Below are 22,723 nucleotides of genomic sequence, written 5' to 3'. Positions count from 1 at the left end.
TACTGGAGTTGAGTAGTTTATCTCTGGTTGGGATTCACAAACATGTTGGTTCAAGCAACTTTTTTAAAAGCAGAAGCCCTGAGGGGAACACAGCGCCTGGTGTTGCGCTCCAGTCATTAAGTGTGCCTGACGCATGGATGCGGACGCACGCGGTCCGTCCTGCGTAACCGAAGCCTGCGGCCTGCCAGAACAGATCCATCATCATTTACGTCCTGCTGAGCGCCATTTGTCTCCGCAGGGACCCCGGCACCACCCCGCCTCCCAGAGGTCAGCGCATAAGAGGGTGCTTAGAGGCTCCGAGCCGCCAATGAAAGGGCCGCCTTGAAAAGCGGAGCGAGAGGCCGCAGGAAATGAGCGTGAAATGGACGTCACGTCCTAATCAAAGCCGGAGAAGACGAATGAGAGGCGGCTGGAAATCACCTGAGCTGAAAGAGAGATGGATGAACGGACAGATGGAGCGGTGGGTGGAGGGATGGATAGATTTACAGACGGATGGATGAGTGGGTGGAGGAATTAATAGCCGCTGCACAGCCTCCCCTCCTCCGCGCGTTTCATTAGCGGCGGCGGTTCACACACAGTCTCCTTTCTGTTGGGCCGCGGCTCCATCTGAAGCGCCACAGTTAATACCTGCAGGTTTCCAGAATAATATTGTCTCTGGCAGAGAGTGCCAGAAAATGGATCCGAGAGAAAATAAACAGCAGCAGCAGCAGCAGGGTTGGCATGCAGGTAACTCAGGGGCCGCGTGCTGAGAGGCCCCGGGGGCGGGGTCCACAGGTGAGGCCTGAAAACCATCAGCACACGTCCAATCTGCTAGATACTGACCCAGAAGCAAGAAAAATAACCACAACTGGAACATTTCATGCTAAAAGAGCCCGTTGCCATGACGACAAACAGCACAAAGAGTTTCCGACCCCAACAGTCACTGCCAGTAGAGAGGAGAACTTACAAGAACCTCCAGGTCCAGTTTCTCCAGAACCAAGCAGAACCAAATCTACCAGGAGAGAAGGAGAGAGAGGGCGTGTCTCTCTGCTCCCTGGCCCCTGATTGGACAGAAACCAGGAAGTCCTCCAGTAGTGGAAGACTGAAGAAAGAGCTGCAGCGGGAATATTCTGGGAGAGAAATCCTCAAAGCTAAACTGGGATTGTGGGAAAACTGGAGGATGGATCAGAATGGTAACTGGGTTGGGTGAAGTCCAGCTTCCTGTGACCCGGTTTGACTCTGACTGATGGTTCTGATGAACAGGGCGGCTGAGACACGGAGGTCCAAACAGGATTTATCACTACTGACCTCCACTTACTGAAGGTCTGCAGATACATTTACTCTTTATGCAAATTTCATCAAACGTATGAAAATCTAAAGTTATTTCTGGCAGTTGATCCAATTAAAAAAATATAGTTAATTTGTTACAACTAATCAAATTAAGTTTACCAAAGTAGATATAAGTTTATTAAGTTGTCGTGTTAAACAAACGTAAATAAACGTAGATGGAGATTCTTTATTTGAAATGAGAGTAAAATTATTGTTCTTGTGTATTTGTAATTGAGACATTTATCCAGAAACTTTTACTGAAAAGTCGATTTTACTGCACCAAAATCAGCTTTTAGCAAATTTATTAAGCTTAATCATTTAAATCTTATTTTAAAACAGGCAAACGTACAAAATCCTTTAAAAGTTTTGGATCTATGATGACCAACATCTCTTTCCTATTTTGTGTGTTTCTAGTTTTTATTTTCTTGGCCTGTGAAAACTTTTCACTCTTTACAGTTTTGGCAAAAGGTTTCCACAGTCCAGATGTTGCAAACGCGTGCGTTACATCCAGAGAAAGAAACAATCCATGAAAACATTCTGGACTCTCAGTGGAAGCAGCTCATCAGAACCGAAGGTCCAAATGTTTTTATGTTTAGTGGTTTTGTTCTAAACCATCAAAGCTCCTAAACTCAGGACCTTCTTGCTTCTTGCTGGGTTCTCTCAGGGTACTCCGGCTTCCTCCCACAGTCCTAAAACAGGTAATAATGGCATAAAAATGCAAGTCCACATTTTCAAAGATCATCTGACTTTAAATCCTAACGATTTTAAATATCTTCATAAACAAACCTATGACTTTTTGTCTCATAAAGAATAATTTTTTCCTTAACGAGGTCCAGTAGTGGATCATCTTTCCCCTCCTCAGTGCATCAGGAGCCCCTCTCTCCTCTCTGAAGGTCAACATTTCAGCTGCAGGTCCGATTAGCAAACACCTGAGATCCAGGTGGAAAAGCCAGGCCTCTCTGGCTCAAAGAGGAAACTCTTCATCTCAGCTCAGCAGGAAACCCCAAACTTTAACTGAACAACCTTGAGGTTTTCCTTCCACCAACAGATATCTGGGTCCCAGAACATTTAAACAGGAGGAGCGTCGACCTGATTCACCTGCAGGATTGTTTTCACCAGAGAGGGAGGTTAGAAAAAAGTCCGTCTGTTCCACTTCCACAGGACAAGACAAGACATTTAGACTCATTCATCGACTGACCGTCAACGTCAGCAGGAAGGTGTGACTGTAACGGTCAGCCCAACGCCAGGGTGGGAAGACATCAGCAAAGACCTGACAAAAACTGATGCTGCTCATCAACCTGGGAGGGGTCAAAGGTCATCTCAAAACTACCTGATGTCCATCATTCTTTAGAGAGGAAAACATTTCATCAGCTGGAGGGAAGCCAAAGCAGCCCAACATCAGAGCAGGAAGCAGGTTAAAGGTTAAAGGTCAGGACACCAACCCAGCATGGCTGCATGGGCGAGTTGAAGGAAAAAGCCTCGTCTCTCTACAAATAAAATGGCGGCAGGACCTGGGCAACGTTCACAGCAGATAAATGTGACCCAACGTTGACTTTTTCACCCCAAGACAAAATACAGCGATCTTTGTCTTTTTCTAAGACCAGGATATTATTTTATTTTCTCCGCAGCATGATACGACCTCTGCCATGTTTTCTTCATCACATCATACAGTTTGATGTGATGAGCAGAGCTTCTCTTCTGCTCCTCATCCTCGACCCCCCGGACCAACGTCTCTGTGTTCTGGGTTTGTTTCAGACCGACAGCCGTCCTCCCATGTTTCCCCCTGCAGCCGGGAGACACTCTGCAGATGAAGGCGTAGTGTTTTTCCTTCGGTTTTATTTGGTTTCCTCTGCAGTAATAAAAGGGTTGGTGATGGTGAACACCTAGGAATCCTGGCTAAAGGTCAGTTCCAACGTCTACAACTTTTCCCCCCATAAAGACATCAGGCACTGACGTGAATGCGGTCGGTCTGATTGCACCTTTGTTCCTCCCTCTGTTTGAAGCCTTTTCTTTCCCAGCGCCGCTCCGAGCGAGGGTCACCACCAGAGCTTCACAGTTCAGTGGCCGTGTCCGGCCGGGTCACACTTTCCATGATGCTCCTGCTCTCTGCCTGGAGTCGAATCCTCCGCCTCGTCCCGGGAAGCGCGGACTGATAACCAGACTCCGATCCCTGCTGTCTGTAAACGCCTGACTCAGTCTGTGACTCAAACCATAAAAAATGTGTCGAAAGCAAGAAGAAAAAAAACAATAAATAGAAAAAGAAATTCAACGAGTAGCCTTTCAGCCAATTGGCCGTTTGCTCTTGACTTTACGCTCTTCAGAAAGCAGCCCACTCTGCCATGACGGCGGCAACATGGTCTTCGTTTACAAGGCGGGAAATTACGATGGAGTATCAGCCCAGGATAAGAAAATAAAAAAGGTCGATAAGCAAGAAAATAGCAAGGGAATAAGGTCAATATGAGGAAAAAAGTCACATTATTACCAGAATAAAGTCCTTATGATATGGGAATAATGTCAGAATATAAAATAAAAATTGTAATAATAGAATAATGTCAGAATATTGCCATCTTTGCTCTCAGCTTAGGAACTCGGGAAAGTTCAACTCTGACCTCTGACCTGTTGGGGTGACCTCTGACCTTCTGATGGAACATGCAGAATGCCACACTGTTAGATCATTTATTGATCATCATATGTAATCATGTGACTTGATCTGTCGTTTTCTATCTAGTTTCTTTGACTGTTCTGGTTATTTTCTGTCTTCGCTCTCGTCTTCTTGTTTAAAGAAATAAATGTGGTTAGCTTTATTTTTGTCCGCATGTTGAAAGTTTTTACAGCTTCTGTGGATGTAAAGGCACTTCCTGTATCTGAGGAAGGTGGGCGACGCTCAGATGTAAACAGATCATTCAGACGTCCAGCTCCAGGCCAGGAACGTCCAGCGCAGCAACTTCGGAGGAAATGTGGTTTTTCACAGAGAAACTTTGGCCTACAGAGATGACTTGTTGATATTTCTGAGTTTGGAACATCCAGCGAAGATGCCGGAGCAGATTCAAGCCAGATGACTTTTGCTCCGGAGGCTGAGACCCTCCTGGGCTGCAGAGAGCCAGGTTCTGTTCTGGATTAGATAAGTGACACGGTGACGGATCGAGCCCGGCGCCGGCTCCTTGTTGTTGAGATTCACCTTTATTCTCACTTCCAGTTTTGTCCACTTCCTCTAATGTTTTTTTCATCCAGTTATTCTTCTCCCTCCTCTGCGTCTGGGCCGGTTCTGCTCTAGCACCGGATCCTGGATCACAATCACTCTGGATGACATGAATCTGAGTTTGACTGAATCTCATCCGGTTTTCTTTTTTATACCTTCTTCATCATCATCATCATCATCATCATAGTGTTGTATTTGATAAAGCATTAACAGAAATACAGAGACATCATGCCAGTTCACATTTCTCACATCTCCATGAGTTATAGGGATATTAATGCTCCACCATAGAGGTTCTGTTTGTAGGATATAATTCATGCTCCACTCTTGTTACTTTGTTTAATTAGGAAGCTAAATGTTCATGTTGGAGCTAAATATTTAGCTTGTGAATTAAATGTTCATTTGAAACTGTATTGTTTCTAAATTAATAACATGGTGAAAATATAACTGAAAAATTAACCACCATTTTCTCCCTAAGGTTAAATAACTCAAATTACTGCTGTTAACTTTTCAGTGGGTAACTTTACAAACAGCCTTTAAAAAGTTTTATTTGTTTGAAAATATTTTCATTTGAATTTCATTTTTAGATGTTTTGGTCACCACCAGGGGGAGCTGCAGTCCCACTACCTTTCCTTCTCTAATGGGTAAGATACTGACTACTCTTTGTGTTGGTTTGTGTTAGATTCCCAGCTCCACAACCAGATCTTCAGCTGCACCAATCCACCGATGTGAAGTCTCCCGGCTCCTTTCAGTTTTTGTCAGATCCTCCTGGTTCTGCTTTGGTTGGTACTTTCAGTCCTGCAGCAGCTTCTGTTTCTTCTTTTCTTCCCACCTTGTTTTTGTTGCCTCAAATTACTTTTCACATTTGATTAGAAATTACAGTTTTAAGGCTCTCTTTACAAAATAAATCTAACCAGCATGGTCTGGATGACAAAATATTACCGCAGAGAGAAAATGTGCAAAACAGCTGAGAAAAACAATCAGAAAATCAAACCTGTGGAATTAAAGTTGAGCTTTGTGAGGACAAGTTGTTCTCTGTTGCTCCTCGTTTCTGTTTCACCAACAGCAGAAGAAGAATCAAACGCAGCAACCTGAAAGAAACCAGAGGTGTAAAACTAACATTCATGCTTTCACTACGAGGGAGAAAAAGGTGTAAAAAGTGTGTTGAAAGAGGAAAAGAGAGGAAAAGCCTGCTGTGTAACTTCACCATCAGCCCAAGCCGTGTTGTTCAGGGCAATAAAGCCAATTTTGAATCAGTGATTTAGTTTTCTGTTGCGTAATGAGCCGTAGAGCCAAACAGAGCCGCTCTGAACTCGGTCACAGTTACCTGCATGTAATGACCCTGCCAGCTGAGGCTGCGGCCAACACAAACCCGTCACCATCACTGCAGCCGGCCGCATCAGCACCGGCCCGCAACTGATCAGCGACAGCTTCGTAATATCCAATCACTTCACCTCATCCATCATCTCCACGTTCTGATGCTGAAAAACACAAGTCAAGAGAACAGAAAGACAAACAAGGCAGAACCAGAACCAGCTCCAAACCATCTGGGACCGCCGCCGCTGCCAAGAGTTCTGGGTTTGACCCAACTTTTCTGGCTGCTAATTACTCCTAAAGCTTGGTTGAAACTATGTTTATGGCTCCAGACTGGCGCTGTTTGTGGTGTCATAAATTAGACTCCGAATCAGAACCAAGATCGCTGTAATGCTGAGAAAAAAGGACGTTTAAAAACTGTAAACCTAACAAACCCAGCATGATGTGATAATATGAAGAGTTGCACTGATTACTCCAAATTACAGGGTCAAGACTGCAGTTCAAGATCCACACATCAGGGGGCGCTGCAGAGGTTACCAAGTTAAATCTACCAGACTCATCAGTGAGGCAGAAGGTAAAAACAAAGAATGATTGTTGCTGTTTGACACCATGGCGTCTGAAACTATGGGCTGCCATTTGGAAAATTACACAGGAAAAAATCAGCAGCAGTAAGTTGGTTTATTTAGTCTTTCAGAAAAAAAACGTGTCATATTTTCACCATATTATTCCTACATAACTGTCAGAGTTCCAAACTAAATATTTAACAAGCTAAATATTTAGTTTACGCACTATATACTTATCAAATTAAATATTTTGTTGGGAAAATAAATATTTAGTTCCGAATTAATTGCTTAGGTTTGAGATAAATATTCCGTTCTCAAGCTACATGCTTAGCTTCAAACTAAATATGTATTTTGATACCTAAATATTTCGCTCCAATATGGCGGACGAGTCTTCTCGAGCTGGGCGGCAGTTACAGTCCGTGCTGACAAAACTTACTTCTTAGTTTCAACACAAACTCGCGCGGCTGGTCGTGGTGTTTCCGCCTCAGCCGCCATTTCCATTCTAGTTTGTAATTTGCAGCATAGATATTAATGTCAAACATTTTCCCTGTTCAGATACTCGAACAAAGCTACTTCCGGATTAAAGCCCACCGGAGGGAGTCACGTGATGACGTCATCAGCACGTTGTATCAATTGAGTGTTTTCTGTTAAATGAGTCTTTTTTCCCCCAATGCTATGGTTACTTTATTTACTTTGAATACTTTGAGTAGAGTTTCTTAAGTTAGAAGTGAATGCACCATCGAGTCTCTCGTGTGTTTCAGAGTCATTTTATCAAAGAGTGCTGGATGCACGTCATATTCAATAAACCAGAATTTTATTGTTCTCATGTAAGATTTCAATCCAACATGTTTGGATTAAAATTAGATTAGAAAATCCTCATAATTGACAGAAATAAAGGCTTGACAATGCCAGTCTGGGTGAAAGTAATTAATGTATTAAATGTATTAATGAAATATATAAAAATTGAAACAATATTCTAATTTATTAAACATGACTTTAGATACAAACTTATTCAATAAATTTGAATATTATTAGTATAATAATTAACTTTCAGCAGCTTAATAGTCTCTTCAAGGCTGAACGGAGAAAAACACAAACTTCTTAATTAGGTTTGATAATATTTTAGGGAGTGTTGCTGTGTTCTGTTGTTTTTCTGAAATCACTGGGAAAAATTAGGTTTACTCATATAGTTTGATGAGTAATAAAAAAATTATTGATTTTACTGGATTGTACAAGCTTTTGTGAAGCTTTATTCAGTGAAACATTCAAAAACATATAGTTGAGATGAAGTTTGTTAAAGCATCAATCAAGAGATTGTTGGACTAATACAGATCATTTTTATACACATTTCATAAATCAGAACCACTTTAACATGTTAATGAATGAACTAAATATACACATTTTAACGTGTTAAAATGTTTAACACAACTGATAATGTATTATTATCATTATATATATTTTTTTATATACAACGGTTACGGTATGGAACCTTTGTTCTCACATGTTTCTAGTACAGCTGTAAATGTGACACACAAACGACATCCGCTAACAACAGTGATGGATGACGGAGCTGCATCTCTGATTGGACGCTGGAAAAGACTATTGCTGTGTTAAAAGGAACTAGGCTATCAGCAAAGCATGTCAATGCTAAACGTGTAGCAGCTAATGCTAATGCTAATGCCAGCATCCACATTTCTAAAGAAGATCCTGATTAGGTTTTCCTGAAACACCGGGATGGTAAACTTGGCACAAATCTGATAGTTCAAGAATAAATTAAAATCTATTTGTTTACCAACTTAGCCACTAAATTAGATTTTTAATTTAAAATTTAAATTTTAAAATTTTCGATTAAAAACTCATCAATTTATATAGGTAAAACATGAACATCTTGACTTAATATTGTCTGAAACAAATATTTTTATGTCCATGCTCAAGTTGTTTTATGATTTGTTTGAAACCTTTAAGAACTAAAAGATGCAGCTGCACCAGGGGCCCTTGAAGGGCCCTTCGGGGCCTCTGAGATGTTGCTCACATCACTTTAGAGCAGTTAAAACAGTTCGCCTTCAACGCCATAAAGCACTCTCCTCTCCTCTGGTGTTTGCGCGTTGAGGGGGTCACTCTGTGCCATTTCGTGCTGCAGTCTCAGTGAGTCATCGGTGGAAAAGAGGGAGGAAGATTTGGGGTGAAATATTGCTGTTAAATGAGTCTGGACAGCATGACATCACGGGGTAATTAAAACCGCTTTCTGGAATTCCGTCCCCAATTCCTGCGCTCAGGTTTGCTGCAGGATTTCTGGAGCACCTGCAGGTTGGCTTGTTGGTGTGTGTGTGTGTGTGTGTGTGTGTGTGTGTGTGTGTGTGTGTGTGTGTGTGTGTGTGTGTGTGTGTGTGTGTGTGTGTGAGGGAGAAAGAGGTTGTATGTGTGTGAAATATTTTCACTGGACGGAGTTCAAACTTTTGGAGGAAAAGAGAAAAAACGGAGGCAGCGGCATTACGCCATTCTTGCCTCTCATGGAAGAAAAAAAAGTGGGATTTAAAGAAGTTTCTTCCAGAAATCCAGCAGAGCAGTTCTTCTGGCGCTGGCGGGGCTTCCACTGCATTCTGCTTCCTCAACATGACAGAGGACAGAATACAGTCTGCAGGACTTTTATAGGATCGGTTTGATTTGCGTTGATTTGAGTTTTTTTCTCTGTTTCTGATCGGATAAGAAGTTTTTCCTGCAGCGCGCAGAGTCTGACATGAGGATGAAAGCCTCCACATCTCTGCGCTCTGCTCCGCTTCCAGCCCAGCAGCTGCGCTGATCCTGAAGTGACTTTGTGCTCTGTACCATGACGGCCTGCCGGCGCGCTTCAGGGCTTTAGGATGAACGTTGTGACACGACTCTCTCTGCTGCTCAGCTGCTGGACTCTCTTCTACCTGCATCCTGTCCGCGGCTCCCTCAGCCGGAGCGGACCCGCAGAGCGCACAGGAGGAACCCACCGTGGATCCGCTCACCCCTCAGGGAGGCAGCCGGTCCCCGCTGCAGGGAGCTGGAAACCCCACGCAGGACCCCCGCTGATTACAGCCGAGACAATCCCGTTGAGAGGAAAACAGACTGCGGGAGGGAACCCTGAACATCCGCATCCTCACCATCATCGGCAGCTGGAGCAGCCGACCGGAGCGCTGGACCTGGGGCGCAAAGAGGCTGCGCGCTCCTGGCCTCCCGCTGCGGATGCACGCGTCAAACCGCACGCCCCCGCACATGCGGGAGGAGGTGTCGGAGTTGGAGATTCACCGGGGAAACCTGCGGGAAAGGTCGCCGCCAGGGCGAGCGCAGCGGCGGCGGCGGCGCGCGGCGGCTTTCCTCCGGCGGCGCAGCGCGGAGCCGCCGCCAGGAGGCAGAAACTGGGCGACAAGCAGCCGCTGGTGACCCCGCACGACTACATGCTGTCCCTGTACTGGTCCCTGAGCAGCGGGAACCTGAACAGCAGCGCGCTGCATGAGGCCGGCCTGGCCAACACCATCACCAGCTTCGTAGACAGAGGACACGGTGAGTATCCCAAGAAACCACAGAAGATCTGCTTCAACTGTGTTAATGTGAAATAACCGCGACCACTTAATAAAGAATGAAATAACGAGATATTAACGTGCTTTAAATGATTAGGTCAGGGATGTCCAAAGTGCGGCCGGGGCCCATTTTTACCTTCACAATGATTCAAAAACAGCACAGATTTATTTCAACAGACTGAGGCTGGTGATGCAAACTAAAGAGAATTTCACTGATCAAAAAAAGATGTAAAATAATATTTAAAAAAAATAAAATGTAAGCAACACCACAAATTATTAATCTTTTAGTAAACAACTTTTTGCTTTCATTTTAATGTTACAGTAAATAGCAAAACAAACATCCACAAACCTTTACTGACAGGTAGAATTAAACTAATTTATGAGAGAATGTTTTAAACAACAATCTGTGGCCTACAATGACTCTAAAATAATTTGCAGATAATTTCTGTATAAAAATTAATCTATAAAATGTAATAATTTAATTTGAATATTTTGTATTTAGTTTGCTTCTTCGATAGAATTGTTTTTGCATTTTTCATAAGAAGACAGATACAGTTTTTGTGGCCCATGACTATTTTGAACTTCACAGTTGTGGCTCCTGATTTAAAAAGTTTTGCACTCCTGCATCAAGTAGTTTTGTTTTAATCCAATAAAACATTAGATGGATGTTGCCTGAATCCTGTTTGGGGGAGTGAAAACTCTGGAGCTTCAGAGCCGTGCATTCGATCAGATCTAAAACAAGACAGTGATAGATCTCTGCAGGAAGAGAGGATGGATGGGTGTGGAGTGAGCGGGGTCAACCTGCAATCTGCAGGTCACCAGAGGGGGCGGTGCTGGGTGTGTGAGAGGAAGAGAGAAAAGGATCCTCATGATTTTCTGCAGCCTGCTCTGCAGGGCAGAATGACAAATGGAGACATGAAAAGTCTCTTTTCCCTCCTTACGTTCTCTGCTTTGTTTTTACAAACCATTCCCAGCGAGAGCGCCACTTTTCTGCAGACAGCCTCCTCCAGGGATGATGTTTCAATTTCCATCCAGTTATTTTATCCATTTACAGTTTTGAAATTATTTAGTGAAGAGTTGGGCTAATGTAATTCCTCCTTAAAAGTGTTCATGTCACATGAAACCAGACGAGTTGAAGCAAAATATCAGATATCTGAGTGCATGTCTGCCTAAAACACAGGCACTGACTCCAGGGCACAGCAGAACAAGTAAGAGCCGCAACAATGATCAGGTGACCCAGAGTTTTTTACGAGATCACTGTTTTGTAGGTATACAGCAATAAAACCCATGTGTGTTCTGGCGTTTTCTGCTGATAGACTGTATTATAATTTCAACTGGTCATTTACCAACGCGTGTTTCTGTGAACAAAGTGCATGATGGTGCCTGGAGGCGTGGCCTGAGGTATGAAGGGATAGAATGATTATCTATATCTATAGACAGATTGAATATTGGCATAATGAAGAAACTGAGTCACAGGTGTTAGCTTGACAGCATAAAGTTAAGCAAAATCAAGTTTATTTGTACAAAACATTTCAGTAGCAAGGCAGTTCACCATAAGGCGCTGCTGCAGTAATCAATTAAAGATCGATTAAAGATAAATGCATGGATGAGTTTCTCTGATGCTGAGGCATTAATCTTTTAATCCTGGAAATGTTATTCAGCTGATAGAAGGCCGACTTTGTAACTGTCTTTATGTGGCTCTGAAGGGTCAGGTCAAAGTTCATTTTGATGTCAAGTTTTCAGCTGGAAGAATTGAATCTTTCTTCTTTGGGTTCAAAGTTTTGTTTCTGTTTAGCTGAAGAAAGTTTTGGCACATTTATCTGTTTTAAACACCTGTTCTGTGATTGGATGAGTCCAGAGTCACCTGGTGACATCATAACCAGGTACCAATTTAAGTGATCAGAAGTCGGGAAAACTCTGTGATCGATGGTTTTTCTTTTCCAGCACGACGTGGCGCTTTGGCACTGCAAAGCATCCAGAGCTCTGGGAAGCAAGAAGCATTAAAATTAGTGTCCAGGTCAGAGATGATGTTCATGAGGGAATTTTGTTATTGATCGAAGATCTCTTTGCTCTTCCACCAAGTTGTCAGATGTGTGAATTGTAATCTGTTAAAATGACAGATTACAATTCTGTCAGATTTTTGCATCACGTTTAAAAAAAATGGTCAAATGCAGAAAATATGAGCAGCGATACGATTAACAGATTCTTCTGGTTATTGTCTCAGTTACTAGAATAAAGTTGTGGTTAGTTATGAACCACCTGGAGGCATTTAGAAAATATAAGCTATGATTCTGGATTCCTTTTGAAAATGTTGGTACTTGTTAGAACCTCAGAATGTATTTAATGGAAGCATTTTGTTTGCAGAGTCTGAAACCAGACTTCCCAGTGCTTCCATGGAGCAATCCTGGGAATATGGATGTAGGTGTGTGTGTTTGTTCTGATCCATTTGTGGACGTACTGCAGACTTTACCCATCTGTGAGTTGCAGCTGTGCTTTTCCAACATCTGGTGGGCTCTCAGTGATATCCGTCTCCAGGAGGGTAAATAAACGCTCCTCCAGGCCCCCTTTAGTGTCGTGTTGTTTTTACCGTGTAAAACTGTTTGAAACAATGTTTAAATGACCAAAGTTTAATATTTCTGCTGCTGCTGGAAGGTTTATGTTTCCAGCACTTAATGCACTTGTAATTTGGCCTGTATTTGTTCAGCGAGTCCTCAGCAGGATGCCGTCGACCTCGACCACATATTTACACAACTATTACAGATTCCCTTTCCTTTTTATAGTCTTCCTTCATTTCACTTTTCATTCCTCCTTTGTGTTACTGTTTTAAATTGTTATTATTTATTTTCTTTCTTCCTTTTTCCCTCTGCTGTTTTATTGTTGTTTTTTTACCCCCTCGGTGTCTTTGAAAAGCTCTCTTGGATCCCTAAAGAGCAACAGTAAAAGCATTTCAGAGCAACCATTTAGAGGAGCTCATCTATTAATTGTGTAAGTCCAACTAAATCAGATTCCCAACCTCTATCTGCCTGGATTTAACCACTTTGACTGTAATTCACACAGCAATAAGCCTGATGCTGCAGCCTGGAGACAGAATTGGGGAGGTACTGAACATCTTCTCATCCAGAATATCTCGGCTAATAAGATAAGACTATTTCATATTTTTACCACCAAACTAATAATGTGCAGAAGTACAAAATTACAAAGAAACCAAACAACCAGCAACATTCCTGTGGTGCATTGGAAGCTATGCAGCCAGTACCACACAAGATTTTATTATAATTTGCTGTAGTTTTCTTTTCTTGCCTCATTTAAATTCATTATGAGACACAACAGACGTCACTAAAATAAACCAGAGCCATCCCTGAAAGCAGCAGGATTCACATCAAATCTACCCACTGTCAAAAGAAAAATTTATATTTAGAAAACCCATCAGTGCTCTTTACGTAGCATCAGCTACATTAGCTATTCAAACAAAAAGTGGAATCCAAGCTCAGTTTTTGATAACCAGCTCTCTCTGAGTGTTAACTGCAGCTCTGATCAGTCTAACGGCCCACCCACCCTCCGCTCGCCTGAAGCCTGTGACAGGTGAAATCTGAGGCCAAGAACGTTATTTAGAAAGCTCAAATTATCTCCAGGAAAACCTTTTCCATGTGGGCTCAGTGCCTGAAATAGTTTGGATTTTCTTTCGTACATTAAAGGATGTAAAGTCTGAGGTGATAACAAAGACCACACCTGAGAGCTCAGCAGCTTGTAAACATTTTCGCAGCTTGCAAACATTTTCAACCTTTCTGCTTTAAAAGTATGTGAGACTTTGTGAAATCAAATTCCTCTCAGCTTTAATCAGGCCGTCTGTAGAGAAGTGCCAACATTTCTTTCTTTTTCTGTGTGTATGTGTGTTTGCTGTTGATGGTTTGTTTCCTCTGTAGCAGATGCTGGTTTGCTGTCAGTGGGGAATAGCTGCAGGTCTGTAATAGCAGGCCTGTTTGTGGTCAGATGTGGTCTCCCTGTCTGGTTCTAATGTACTTTTTACCGCTCTGGTGGTGCTGGATGGGAGGAGGGGTGTCGTGAGAAGGAATAAACTGTATGAGGAACCAGAGGTTCTTTTGAGGACTGTGATGAGTTTCAGGACATCTTGGAAGAGAAAGGACATCACATTGTTGCAGTCTGAAGGCTCAGGCTTGGTTTCAGGGTTTGGTTTGGGGTCCGGTTTCGGTTTAGTGTGACAGACCTCAGAAAGTCTCACATGAGCCAAGGTCCTCAAAATACTGCAATTACAAACACGCGTGTTTGGGTGTGTTTTAGATTATCTCTATGCTGGGTTTCATTTGGATGACCTTTGCTGGTTTCTACCATTGAAAGGAAACAAAACATCTCATAGTGCTCTCCACGTTTCTACAACTTTATGTGGAAAACTAACTCATTAGCCTTTACTGGCACAAAAAGGAAAAATATCTATAGCAGGTGTCCTGAACTCCAGGCCTCAAAGGACGGAGTTCAGTTCAACTTGTAGATGTATTTCTGCTTCAATACATCTGAGTCACATAATCACGTCAGGAGCAGGACTGAGCACAAAGGAGGTGATTGAGTCGTTTCAGGTACAGGGACACATCTACAAGTTGCAGGACACCACACTGCAAAAACACAAGTAGTTTTAGTCTAATTTCTAGTGCAATTACCTCAATACACTTGAAATAAGACAAAGCTAACTTACAAGTAATTTTTCATCTAGACATAGTAGCCTGTTTTAAGTATTTCCATACTATTGATGAATAAGTATTTGATTATTTCACTTATTACAAGACATTTTGCCATGTTATAAGTAAAATAATCTGCCAATGGAGTTAGTATTTTTTCCATCAATAAGGAGTATTAAGGAGTTAATTTCTTAAAGCTCTTATTTCTTGCTGAAAAGTTACTGGTAAATCAATTTTGACTTATTTAAAGTGTACTAAGATATTTGCACTAGAAATTAAACAAAAAAGTACTTAAGATTTTGTGTTTTGCAAACCTCTACGCACAGATTTGAGGATCCCTAATCTACAGAAACAAAAATTGTCAGCAAATTTTTTCTTCATCTAGAATATATTTTTCTCAACTCGGAAACGCTAAATAAATATTTGATTGATATTCAGAAACACACTTTTGAGAGTACCGTAATTCAAATAAATTATTAAGTTATTTTACAATGTGCATAATTTAAAGGGGGGAAATTATGTAAATTAGATTTTTTTTAGATTTATATAATTTTATAATGCTTTCCTATCATCAAATCATACCTGGAGTGTTGCTTTGATTGCTTCCGGCATCTTAGTCAACCATCTCAGTTATAGGTCGTTTGTATATAAAAAAAGGCCATTGATGAAACATTTGAGTTTTTCAGTGGAATTATCTCTGGTTTTTCTAGTATGAAGCGTAAAATCTGAGAGGAATAAATAATCTCACGTTCTTTTCCCAATTAGTTTTTAAAGACATGCACACTAAATGGTATTCCTCTCTGACACAATGAGACACTGTTCAGGTTTTATGATCTGACTCACTGAGGAACCATTTTCATTCCTCTATGCCATTTCTGAGTTTCCTGTGGTGCAATAACAGAGTTGATACAAAAACATTTGTTTGCAGTGACTGATTAGTCCTGCTGTTTGTTTTGTGAATCAGATGCTGCAGATGCAACAGAAGTGGAAAACCTGATCTCAGAAATGTGACAAAATAACTACTGAGCAGTAAATTTTCTGCTGCTTCCTTTCACTATTGCAATATTTTACGAAGGTCAGTCAGTGTTGTGCTTTATAAATACAGGATTAAAAAGAAATGTTTCTATTTTGACGTCTGATAGGACTGGGACTTTAATCTGTTAATGTCGATTAATTAATTACATAGATTTCAACCAGTTAAAAAAACTTTAGGCATTTTTTTTTTTACATACAAAAGTATTGAATGGAACCTTTATAATCACAAGTTTCCGGTACGCCAGTAACTCTGACGCACAAGGGAATTCCGTTAACAATAGCAATGGAGGACAACGTTTCTTCTCTTGGCCAACTGGGGGTTAATTTCTGCTTTGAACTGATTGGATGCTGGAAAAGACAATGGTTGCTTTCAAGTTATGCTAAAAAGGAGTTAGCATATTAGCAAAGCTATTCAAGCCTAAAATAGCATCTGGATGCTGAGCATGTTGCTAATAGCATCCACAGTCCACATTGCTAAAGAAGTTCCATGTCTATTTATTCAAAAATGTAGCAGCAAAAGTTGTTTTGGAATTGAAAATGTTGCTTATTGTGGCAATTAAATGTGATTAATTGGAGACCATGCAATTAACTTGATTAAACATTAAACATCACTTATCAAAGATGAAATAACTGTAAACAATCTTTTCCTGTTTTTATTTTTCATTCTTTGTTTTCAGTTAACTGAACAACAGAGTGGCTGTCTACTTCACATCAGTTTTTGATTTTCTGTTATTTGTTTACAAATGATAGAAATATTGATGATCATTTTTTGACGTTCTTGTTCAACACAAGGCCAAAAATTCAGAAATTTAGGGAATCATCATGCAAAGCTGTTTTCAAATTAATGCACAAAGTGGAAACAGTTGTATGAAACACGTAATAAATTGAATTAATTAGACATATGTCCAGCTGGGAGAGTTTCTTCAAACAGATGCTGTTTATTAAACTAAATCTGCAGTGTGGGAAACTGCCGATGTGACCTTTTTAACACTGTTTTGTCTCTGGCAGATGATCGAGGGCCCATGCTGCGACGTCAGAAGTACCAGTTCAACATCAGCTCTCTGGAGCGGGATGGGCTCCTGGGGGCCGAGCTCCGCATCCTGAGGAAGCTGGTTTCTGTGGCGGCGGCTGATGGAGGCTCGGTGCCCTGGTTGAAGCTGTACAGCTGCGCTTCAGGCCGGCAGAAAGCGGCTCTGCTCCAATCCAGGACGGTGGATGACCTCCTGGGCAGATTCAGCAACAAGTGGGAAGTGTTTGACATTTATAAAGTCTTCAAGGGATTCAAGAGCCAGCAGCTGTGCTTGGAGCTGGAGGCTCTGGAGCACCGAGGAGGCCGTCCGCTGGACCTGCAGACTCTGGGCTTCGCTCGACCTGGCAGGACCAACAAGGAGAAGGCATTCCTCCTGGTGTTTGGGAAAAGCAAGAAGCGAGATCTCTTTTACAACGAGATCAAAGCACGTTCGGGTCACGACAACAAAACCGTCTACGAGTATCTGTTCAACCAGCGACGGATGAGGCGAGCTCCTCCGCCAAGAGGCGCCAAGAAACCCCTCCGGGTCCCCTCTCAGATCCTCCTGCAGCACCAGGCAGCCAAGTCCAGGCCGCGCTGCCACCGCCGGCGACTCCATGTCAACTTCAAGGACATGGGCTGGGACGACTGGATCATCGCGCCGCTGGAGTACGACGCCTACCACTGCGACGGCGCCTGTGACTTCCCCATACGCTCGCACCTGGAGCCCACCAACCACGCCATCATCCAGACCCTGATCAACTCCATGGAGCCGGACACGACCCCGCCCACCTGCTGCGTCCCGACGCGCCTCAGCTCCATCAGCATCCTCTACATCGACTCGGCCAACAATGTCGTCTATAAGCAGTACGAGGAGATGGTGGTGGAGTCCTGTGGCTGCAGGTAGCAGCCACAGAAAACGGACTCCGTTTGTTCCAAGTTCTCTGAAATCTACAAAGCAAATCATCACAGAGCAAAAGACACGCTGCTTTATGGGGCCCGTTTGTAAAGTTACACTGTCAAAAATTAACATCAATAATTCGGATAATTTAGTTTGTCATGAGAAAAAAGATTTCAAAGTCATATTTTGACCATGTTATTCCTCCATTTATAAATATCACAGTTTTAAACTAAATATTTAATTGGCAAGCTAAATATTTAGTTTGGAGCTAAATAGTTTTGCTTCCTAACTGAATGATTAGCTTTAAGCTAAGTGTTGAGGTACAAACTAAATATTTAGCTTTAATCTATATGTTATGTTTGCTATTTAAATATTTAGTTAGCAACCTAACTAAATAGTTACTTTTAAGCTGGCCTACAGCTGAATGTTTAGTTTATTTCGAATTAAATATTTAGTTAGTAGGTTAAATGTTTAGCTTGCAAACTAAATATTTTCTTTGAAGCTAGTTAAAGCTAAATATTTTGCTTGCTTCAAACTAAATATTTAGTCAGTAAGCTAAATAGTAAGCTAACTCAGTAGTCAATATTGAACTTGAAAGTGTGACTTTTATAAATAAATGACTAACATCGTAAAAATATGACTTTGTTTGCTATGATTGGTTGTTATTATTATTGTTAACTTTAGAGTGAGTAAGTTTATGAAGGGCCTTCCATACTGCTGTGCCACAGACATGGCTCCCCACTCCAGTGGGCTTTCACACTGCATACCAAAGGCTGCAAAGGCTAAACACAAGAAGATAAACTGATGGAAATTGTGCTCTTAAACACAGACTCACTTAAACTGTTGACGTTGTCAGGATGTGTCTGAGAGACGGCCCAAAACAAAAACAGAAAAGACTCTCCTCAGATCCGTATCTGCATCCTGATTGGTGGAAAACGTTCTGCAGGAACATTAAGTGAATTATACTCAGAACCGCCCCCTTTTTTCCAGCACTTATCTGATGGAGTCATTTGTATTCCTTAACCAAGATGTCCTTTTTTCTGTAAAGCATGTGAAGAATCCCTGATGTATAAATGCCAAACAGTGATGAAGTGCTAATCTGACCTGCTCCAAATGTGGAAAAATTGTTTAGACTAGTCTTCAATAAAAAATTCCAAAGTGACTGAGCTTCGGACTGGTATCAGTGGGAACCTCTGACCCCCTCCCCATCAGGAATGATCCACAGACTGAACTATTGGAAGAATCTGAGCGTTTCAGATGCCAGAAGTAAAGTCAAACACAAGAATGCCTTTTTTATTGATAACATTCATGTTTCACTGGGGTTGAACAAGTTCCTACAGTTTCTGGTTAATCTGCATAATTAACATCCTTAAAAAGGCCAACAATGTTAAAATAAACCAGCACTGTAAAACCTAAATGAATAAAATCTGTTTAAAAATGACAGATTTCTGTTTCCTGCCAGTGATGATTGGTGATTAAAGAACAAACTGGAAAAGGATGAGGATTTTAATTATTGCTGCTGATTTCACTTTGTCACTTGTCGTTGGTGTGTTTATGTTTTAATTATTTAAATGGATAGTTCTTTAAAAAAAGAAAAAATTATGTATCAATATTGAACTTTTGAGTTTGACTTTTTTATCGGGAGCCCAGGCCTGCCATCATTTCTGTTCTCCTCCAAACCCACAGCCAAAAACAGGAAAAGCTCTGATCACTGCAGATAAACCAACACCTACTGAACCTCGTTTCAGAGACAGACTAGTTCCTGTTTTAACACGTTTTGAAATATTTAAAGTTTAGTGATGTCTAAGGATGTTTTTCCAGCAGAAAGTCTGATTGCGGAACCAGAACTCCATCATCTGCTCCACCTCCAGCTGCTGTGGTTCACTGAGTCAAACCAACCTGTTCCCCTCCTGGCCTGTGGGGGCGCTGCACCAAGAACCACTGAAGGAAACGACACAAAAACCTCTGAAGACACTGAGAGTGTCCTTCTTCACCAGGTGGAAACAAGATGGAGGCGCCAGATTTTAGCGGTTGGAGGATTTCTGTTTAGTCTTTGGCTAAAGACCAGGAGCCATTTCTGCTGCTAACGCTAGGCTAGCGCATTAGTTTGGTTGTATTTACCCAGAATCCCCTGTGCTGTAGTCCACTTCCTGCTTTTGGAGCGGTATCCAGTATGCTTGTCCTGCACATACAGTATATACATTCAAACCAAACCAGACATATTTTCTACACACTCTGACTTTAAGGCTGCATTCACATCAGCCCTGTTTAGTCTGCTTTAATCAAAGTTTTATTTGTTTGGATAGTGAACGCGTGATCAAAACTCTGATGTGGACCAAAGAAAGCAAACTAGTCTGCCTAGAAACCCCTGCTCTGGTCGCTTGAAGTGAACTCTGATTTGGTTTGAAAACGTGTGTGAACACCAAGCGGGCCTGAGACTGCTCCCAAAGCAGGAAGTGGACTACAGTGCAACATTTGTCCGCCTCCCATCCCCCCTGGTTTAGAGGGGAACAGCAGTGTGAAAGTGAACCGCAGCAGCTGGAAATGGAACAAATGATGCATTTTTGCCCCAATTCGAATTGAGTCTACCAGACTATCAGGTGTAAAAACATCCTAATAAAAATGTTTCCTTCTTGTTGTTAAGAGAAGCCCGCCGGCAGTGAGCACACCTGTCCGTCTGTCCGGGTCGGGGCCAGGAGCCAACGAGACGCGGTGATGTCATCGTTTCCTCTAATCAAAGCCGAGGCTCCAGTCGGACCTTTCATTCCTCACATGGAACCTGACAGGTAGAAGCTGAGCAGAACTGGACCGGGAGACTCTCAATAGTTCTGGTTGCGTTTGGATCCTGTGAGCGTCTCGTTTCTGTTCAGGATGCTTCGCTGCAGCTCTGCATCATTAACACGTAATGAAAAGTGTTTGGTACAGCTGCAGCAGTTTCTCCTGATTGTGTTTATGGCAGCTTGGTCTTAAATGAAACCCATTTATTGGTTGGAAGGATGTGATCTATGGAGCTTTGGGGGTCAACAATCGGCTCCTTCTCTCCGGTTCCAGGAAGGAAAACATTTTCCTAAATTTAGCTTAACTCAGCAAATACAAGATACAGATAAGACACGGTTTGTTTTTATCTGAAACACAAAAATAAACAGCAAACATAAAGTTTAGTTACTGATGTGAGGCTAACTAAACAATACAGTAAAACAAATTGTTCTCAAATCATTTTTATTACCTAATAAAAATTATTATTTTTATTAACGTTTTAGTTGCCTAGTCATTGACTGCTTGGGATCCTTTTTGTGATCATGTGAGGCGAATTTTCTCTTGGTAGAGTTGTCACACTTGTCTGCAAAACAAGCCCACATCATCAACCTTCCACCACCGTGTTTTATAGTCAGTAGTTGTTTGAGCTGATTTGCTGAGACACATCTCTCCTCGAGTTTCATTCTCGAGTTTTCATTATTCTAGAAACTTTAAGTTTTATTCAGATGTAACTGCTTCAACCTCCCAAAGAAGCCATGCTTTGGCCTGACCTTTGACCTGTAAGCAGCTAATTGATCATTTCTTTGAGTTTCTTGCTGAATCTCCAGGGAAGGTTGACAGCTGATGAGATGTTTTCCTCTTGGAAATAATCTTTTCTGCTGAAAGGTGGTTTAAAGATGACCTTTGACCCTTCCCAGGTTAATTATCAGCAGCCGTTGCTTCTTCATTGCATTCTATTTAAACATCCCGCAATATTAAGCTGATCACTGTTAATGACCAGTCAATAAATACATGTTATGCAGAAAATCAAGACGTGAAAAGTTTGTATTAAGGTTTTTTTTATTCCAAACTGTTCAAAGAGCCGATGACACAGTCACAGAAAAGTCACGCTGAAGACAAACACCCCGCAGAAAGCAGAGTTAATGTGAGCTACTGTCAGGCTGCAGCTGGAGGAACTGAGCAGCAGAGTTCTGGCAAACCGGACCGAGACCGCCTGGATTTAATTATCACAGATTTCCACACATTAGTCCATGTGAGACACAGCCAGTGGATTATGCAAACAGCTGATTTAAATCTGTACGTATGATTTATGGTGACTGATATTTCCTATGATTTATGACGGTGTAAATAGGGGGTTGGCTCAACAGGAAATGAAGCATAATTGGGAAATTGACTTTGTGGTATGGTTCCTTTTTTCCTTGCTTTGATGGAAAACGATTGTTAAAGAGAAAACAGGGTGACTGGGAGGCTGTTGGTGGGTTCAGCATCAACGTCCGCCATATTTAGAACCCTGCTTTGTCTTCACTTAACATCTGCCTCCTGGTCTGAGGGCAAACATGCTTGTTAATTGTTTTTATTTAAGTTTTATGTTTTTATTCCTTTCTAACACTCCACCTTCAGCACCTCATCACAGCAATGCTCCTCCATGATGTTTCTGATGAGGGAATAACATTATAACATTTTGCATAATGACCTTTAAACTGTAACTAACCCACCTGTGAAACATAGCACCGCCCCCTGACAGTGAACAAAGAAAAGTGGGTGGGGTCAATAAGCATTGAGGGGTGGGGCCAGGAGAGGGAACGAGTGGAGGCGGTTAATTGGGGGGTCTGGTCAAATCTAACAACTTTTTTGTTCTTTTAGACTTTTAAGGCAAAATATGAAAACACCAGTTGCCCTGCAGCAATTGAGTGAGTTGACTAGTCTGACACAGTAACGCTATCAATCAGAACTCACCAACTCCTGACTCGCCACCAGGGGGCGTGCCTGGGTGAGACGGTTTTATAGAGCTGTTGCATGTTATTGTTGACATTTGGAAAATTTGCTAAATGATTCTTTAACTTGCCCTCCATAACTGCAATAGAATAGCTAACAAAACCTGTTGGAAGCAATAAATGCAGTACCACCCTTTAGCCCGAAGAGAGCAGCACTGAGTGTTTGGTTTTGTGCCAAATACTACTTAATTAAAAAATTTTACACAAAAATGTTACAGCTTGGACAAAAACACAAAGATAGAACTCTTGACAACAAATTTATACAGTTAATCGTTTTAAAAGTTAATCTGGAGGTTAGTTAATCTTTAATGAATTACAACTACAGCAAATTCTGTGGTGTCAAAAATCTAAGACGTAGAGCAGCCATGATGAACGACAGCTCTGTAGGTGCAGTGGCGCCTCCTCCCAGT

General features: G+C 41.8%; 1 protein-coding gene across 1 annotated transcript; it reads left to right on the top strand.

The window, feature by feature from the left end:
* Window positions 1–8,769: 8,769 nt before the first annotated feature.
* Window positions 8,770–19,060, top strand: gdf5 (growth differentiation factor 5). The gene is made up of 2 exons (XM_028003829.1): window positions 8,770–9,909; window positions 16,661–19,060. The coding sequence occupies exons 1-2, from the start codon at window positions 9,243–9,245 to the stop codon at window positions 17,566–17,568; spliced, it is 1,575 nt and encodes a 524-aa protein (XP_027859630.1). The 5' UTR covers window positions 8,770–9,242; the 3' UTR covers window positions 17,569–19,060.
* The last annotated feature ends 3,663 nt before the right edge of the window (window positions 19,061–22,723 follow it).

The sequence above is a fragment of the Xiphophorus couchianus genome, chromosome 20 (genome assembly GCF_001444195.1).
Source record: "Xiphophorus couchianus chromosome 20, X_couchianus-1.0, whole genome shotgun sequence".
NCBI classification, from domain to species: domain Eukaryota; kingdom Metazoa; phylum Chordata; class Actinopteri; order Cyprinodontiformes; family Poeciliidae; genus Xiphophorus; species Xiphophorus couchianus.
Note: the sequence above shows the minus strand (reverse complement) of the source record. Positions and strands in the feature narration are given on the sequence as shown.

What these genes read in the sequence shown, in the direction of transcription:
- gdf5 (XM_028003829.1), top strand. Translation starts at nt 9,243, where the DNA reads ATGAACGTTGTGACACGACTCTCTCTGCTGCTCAGCTGCTGGACTCTC. An exon ending in CTTCGTAGACAGAGGACACG is followed by an intron (nt 9,910 to 16,660) that starts GTGAGTATCCCA and finishes TGTCTCTGGCAG; the next exon opens with ATGATCGAGGGCCCATGCTG.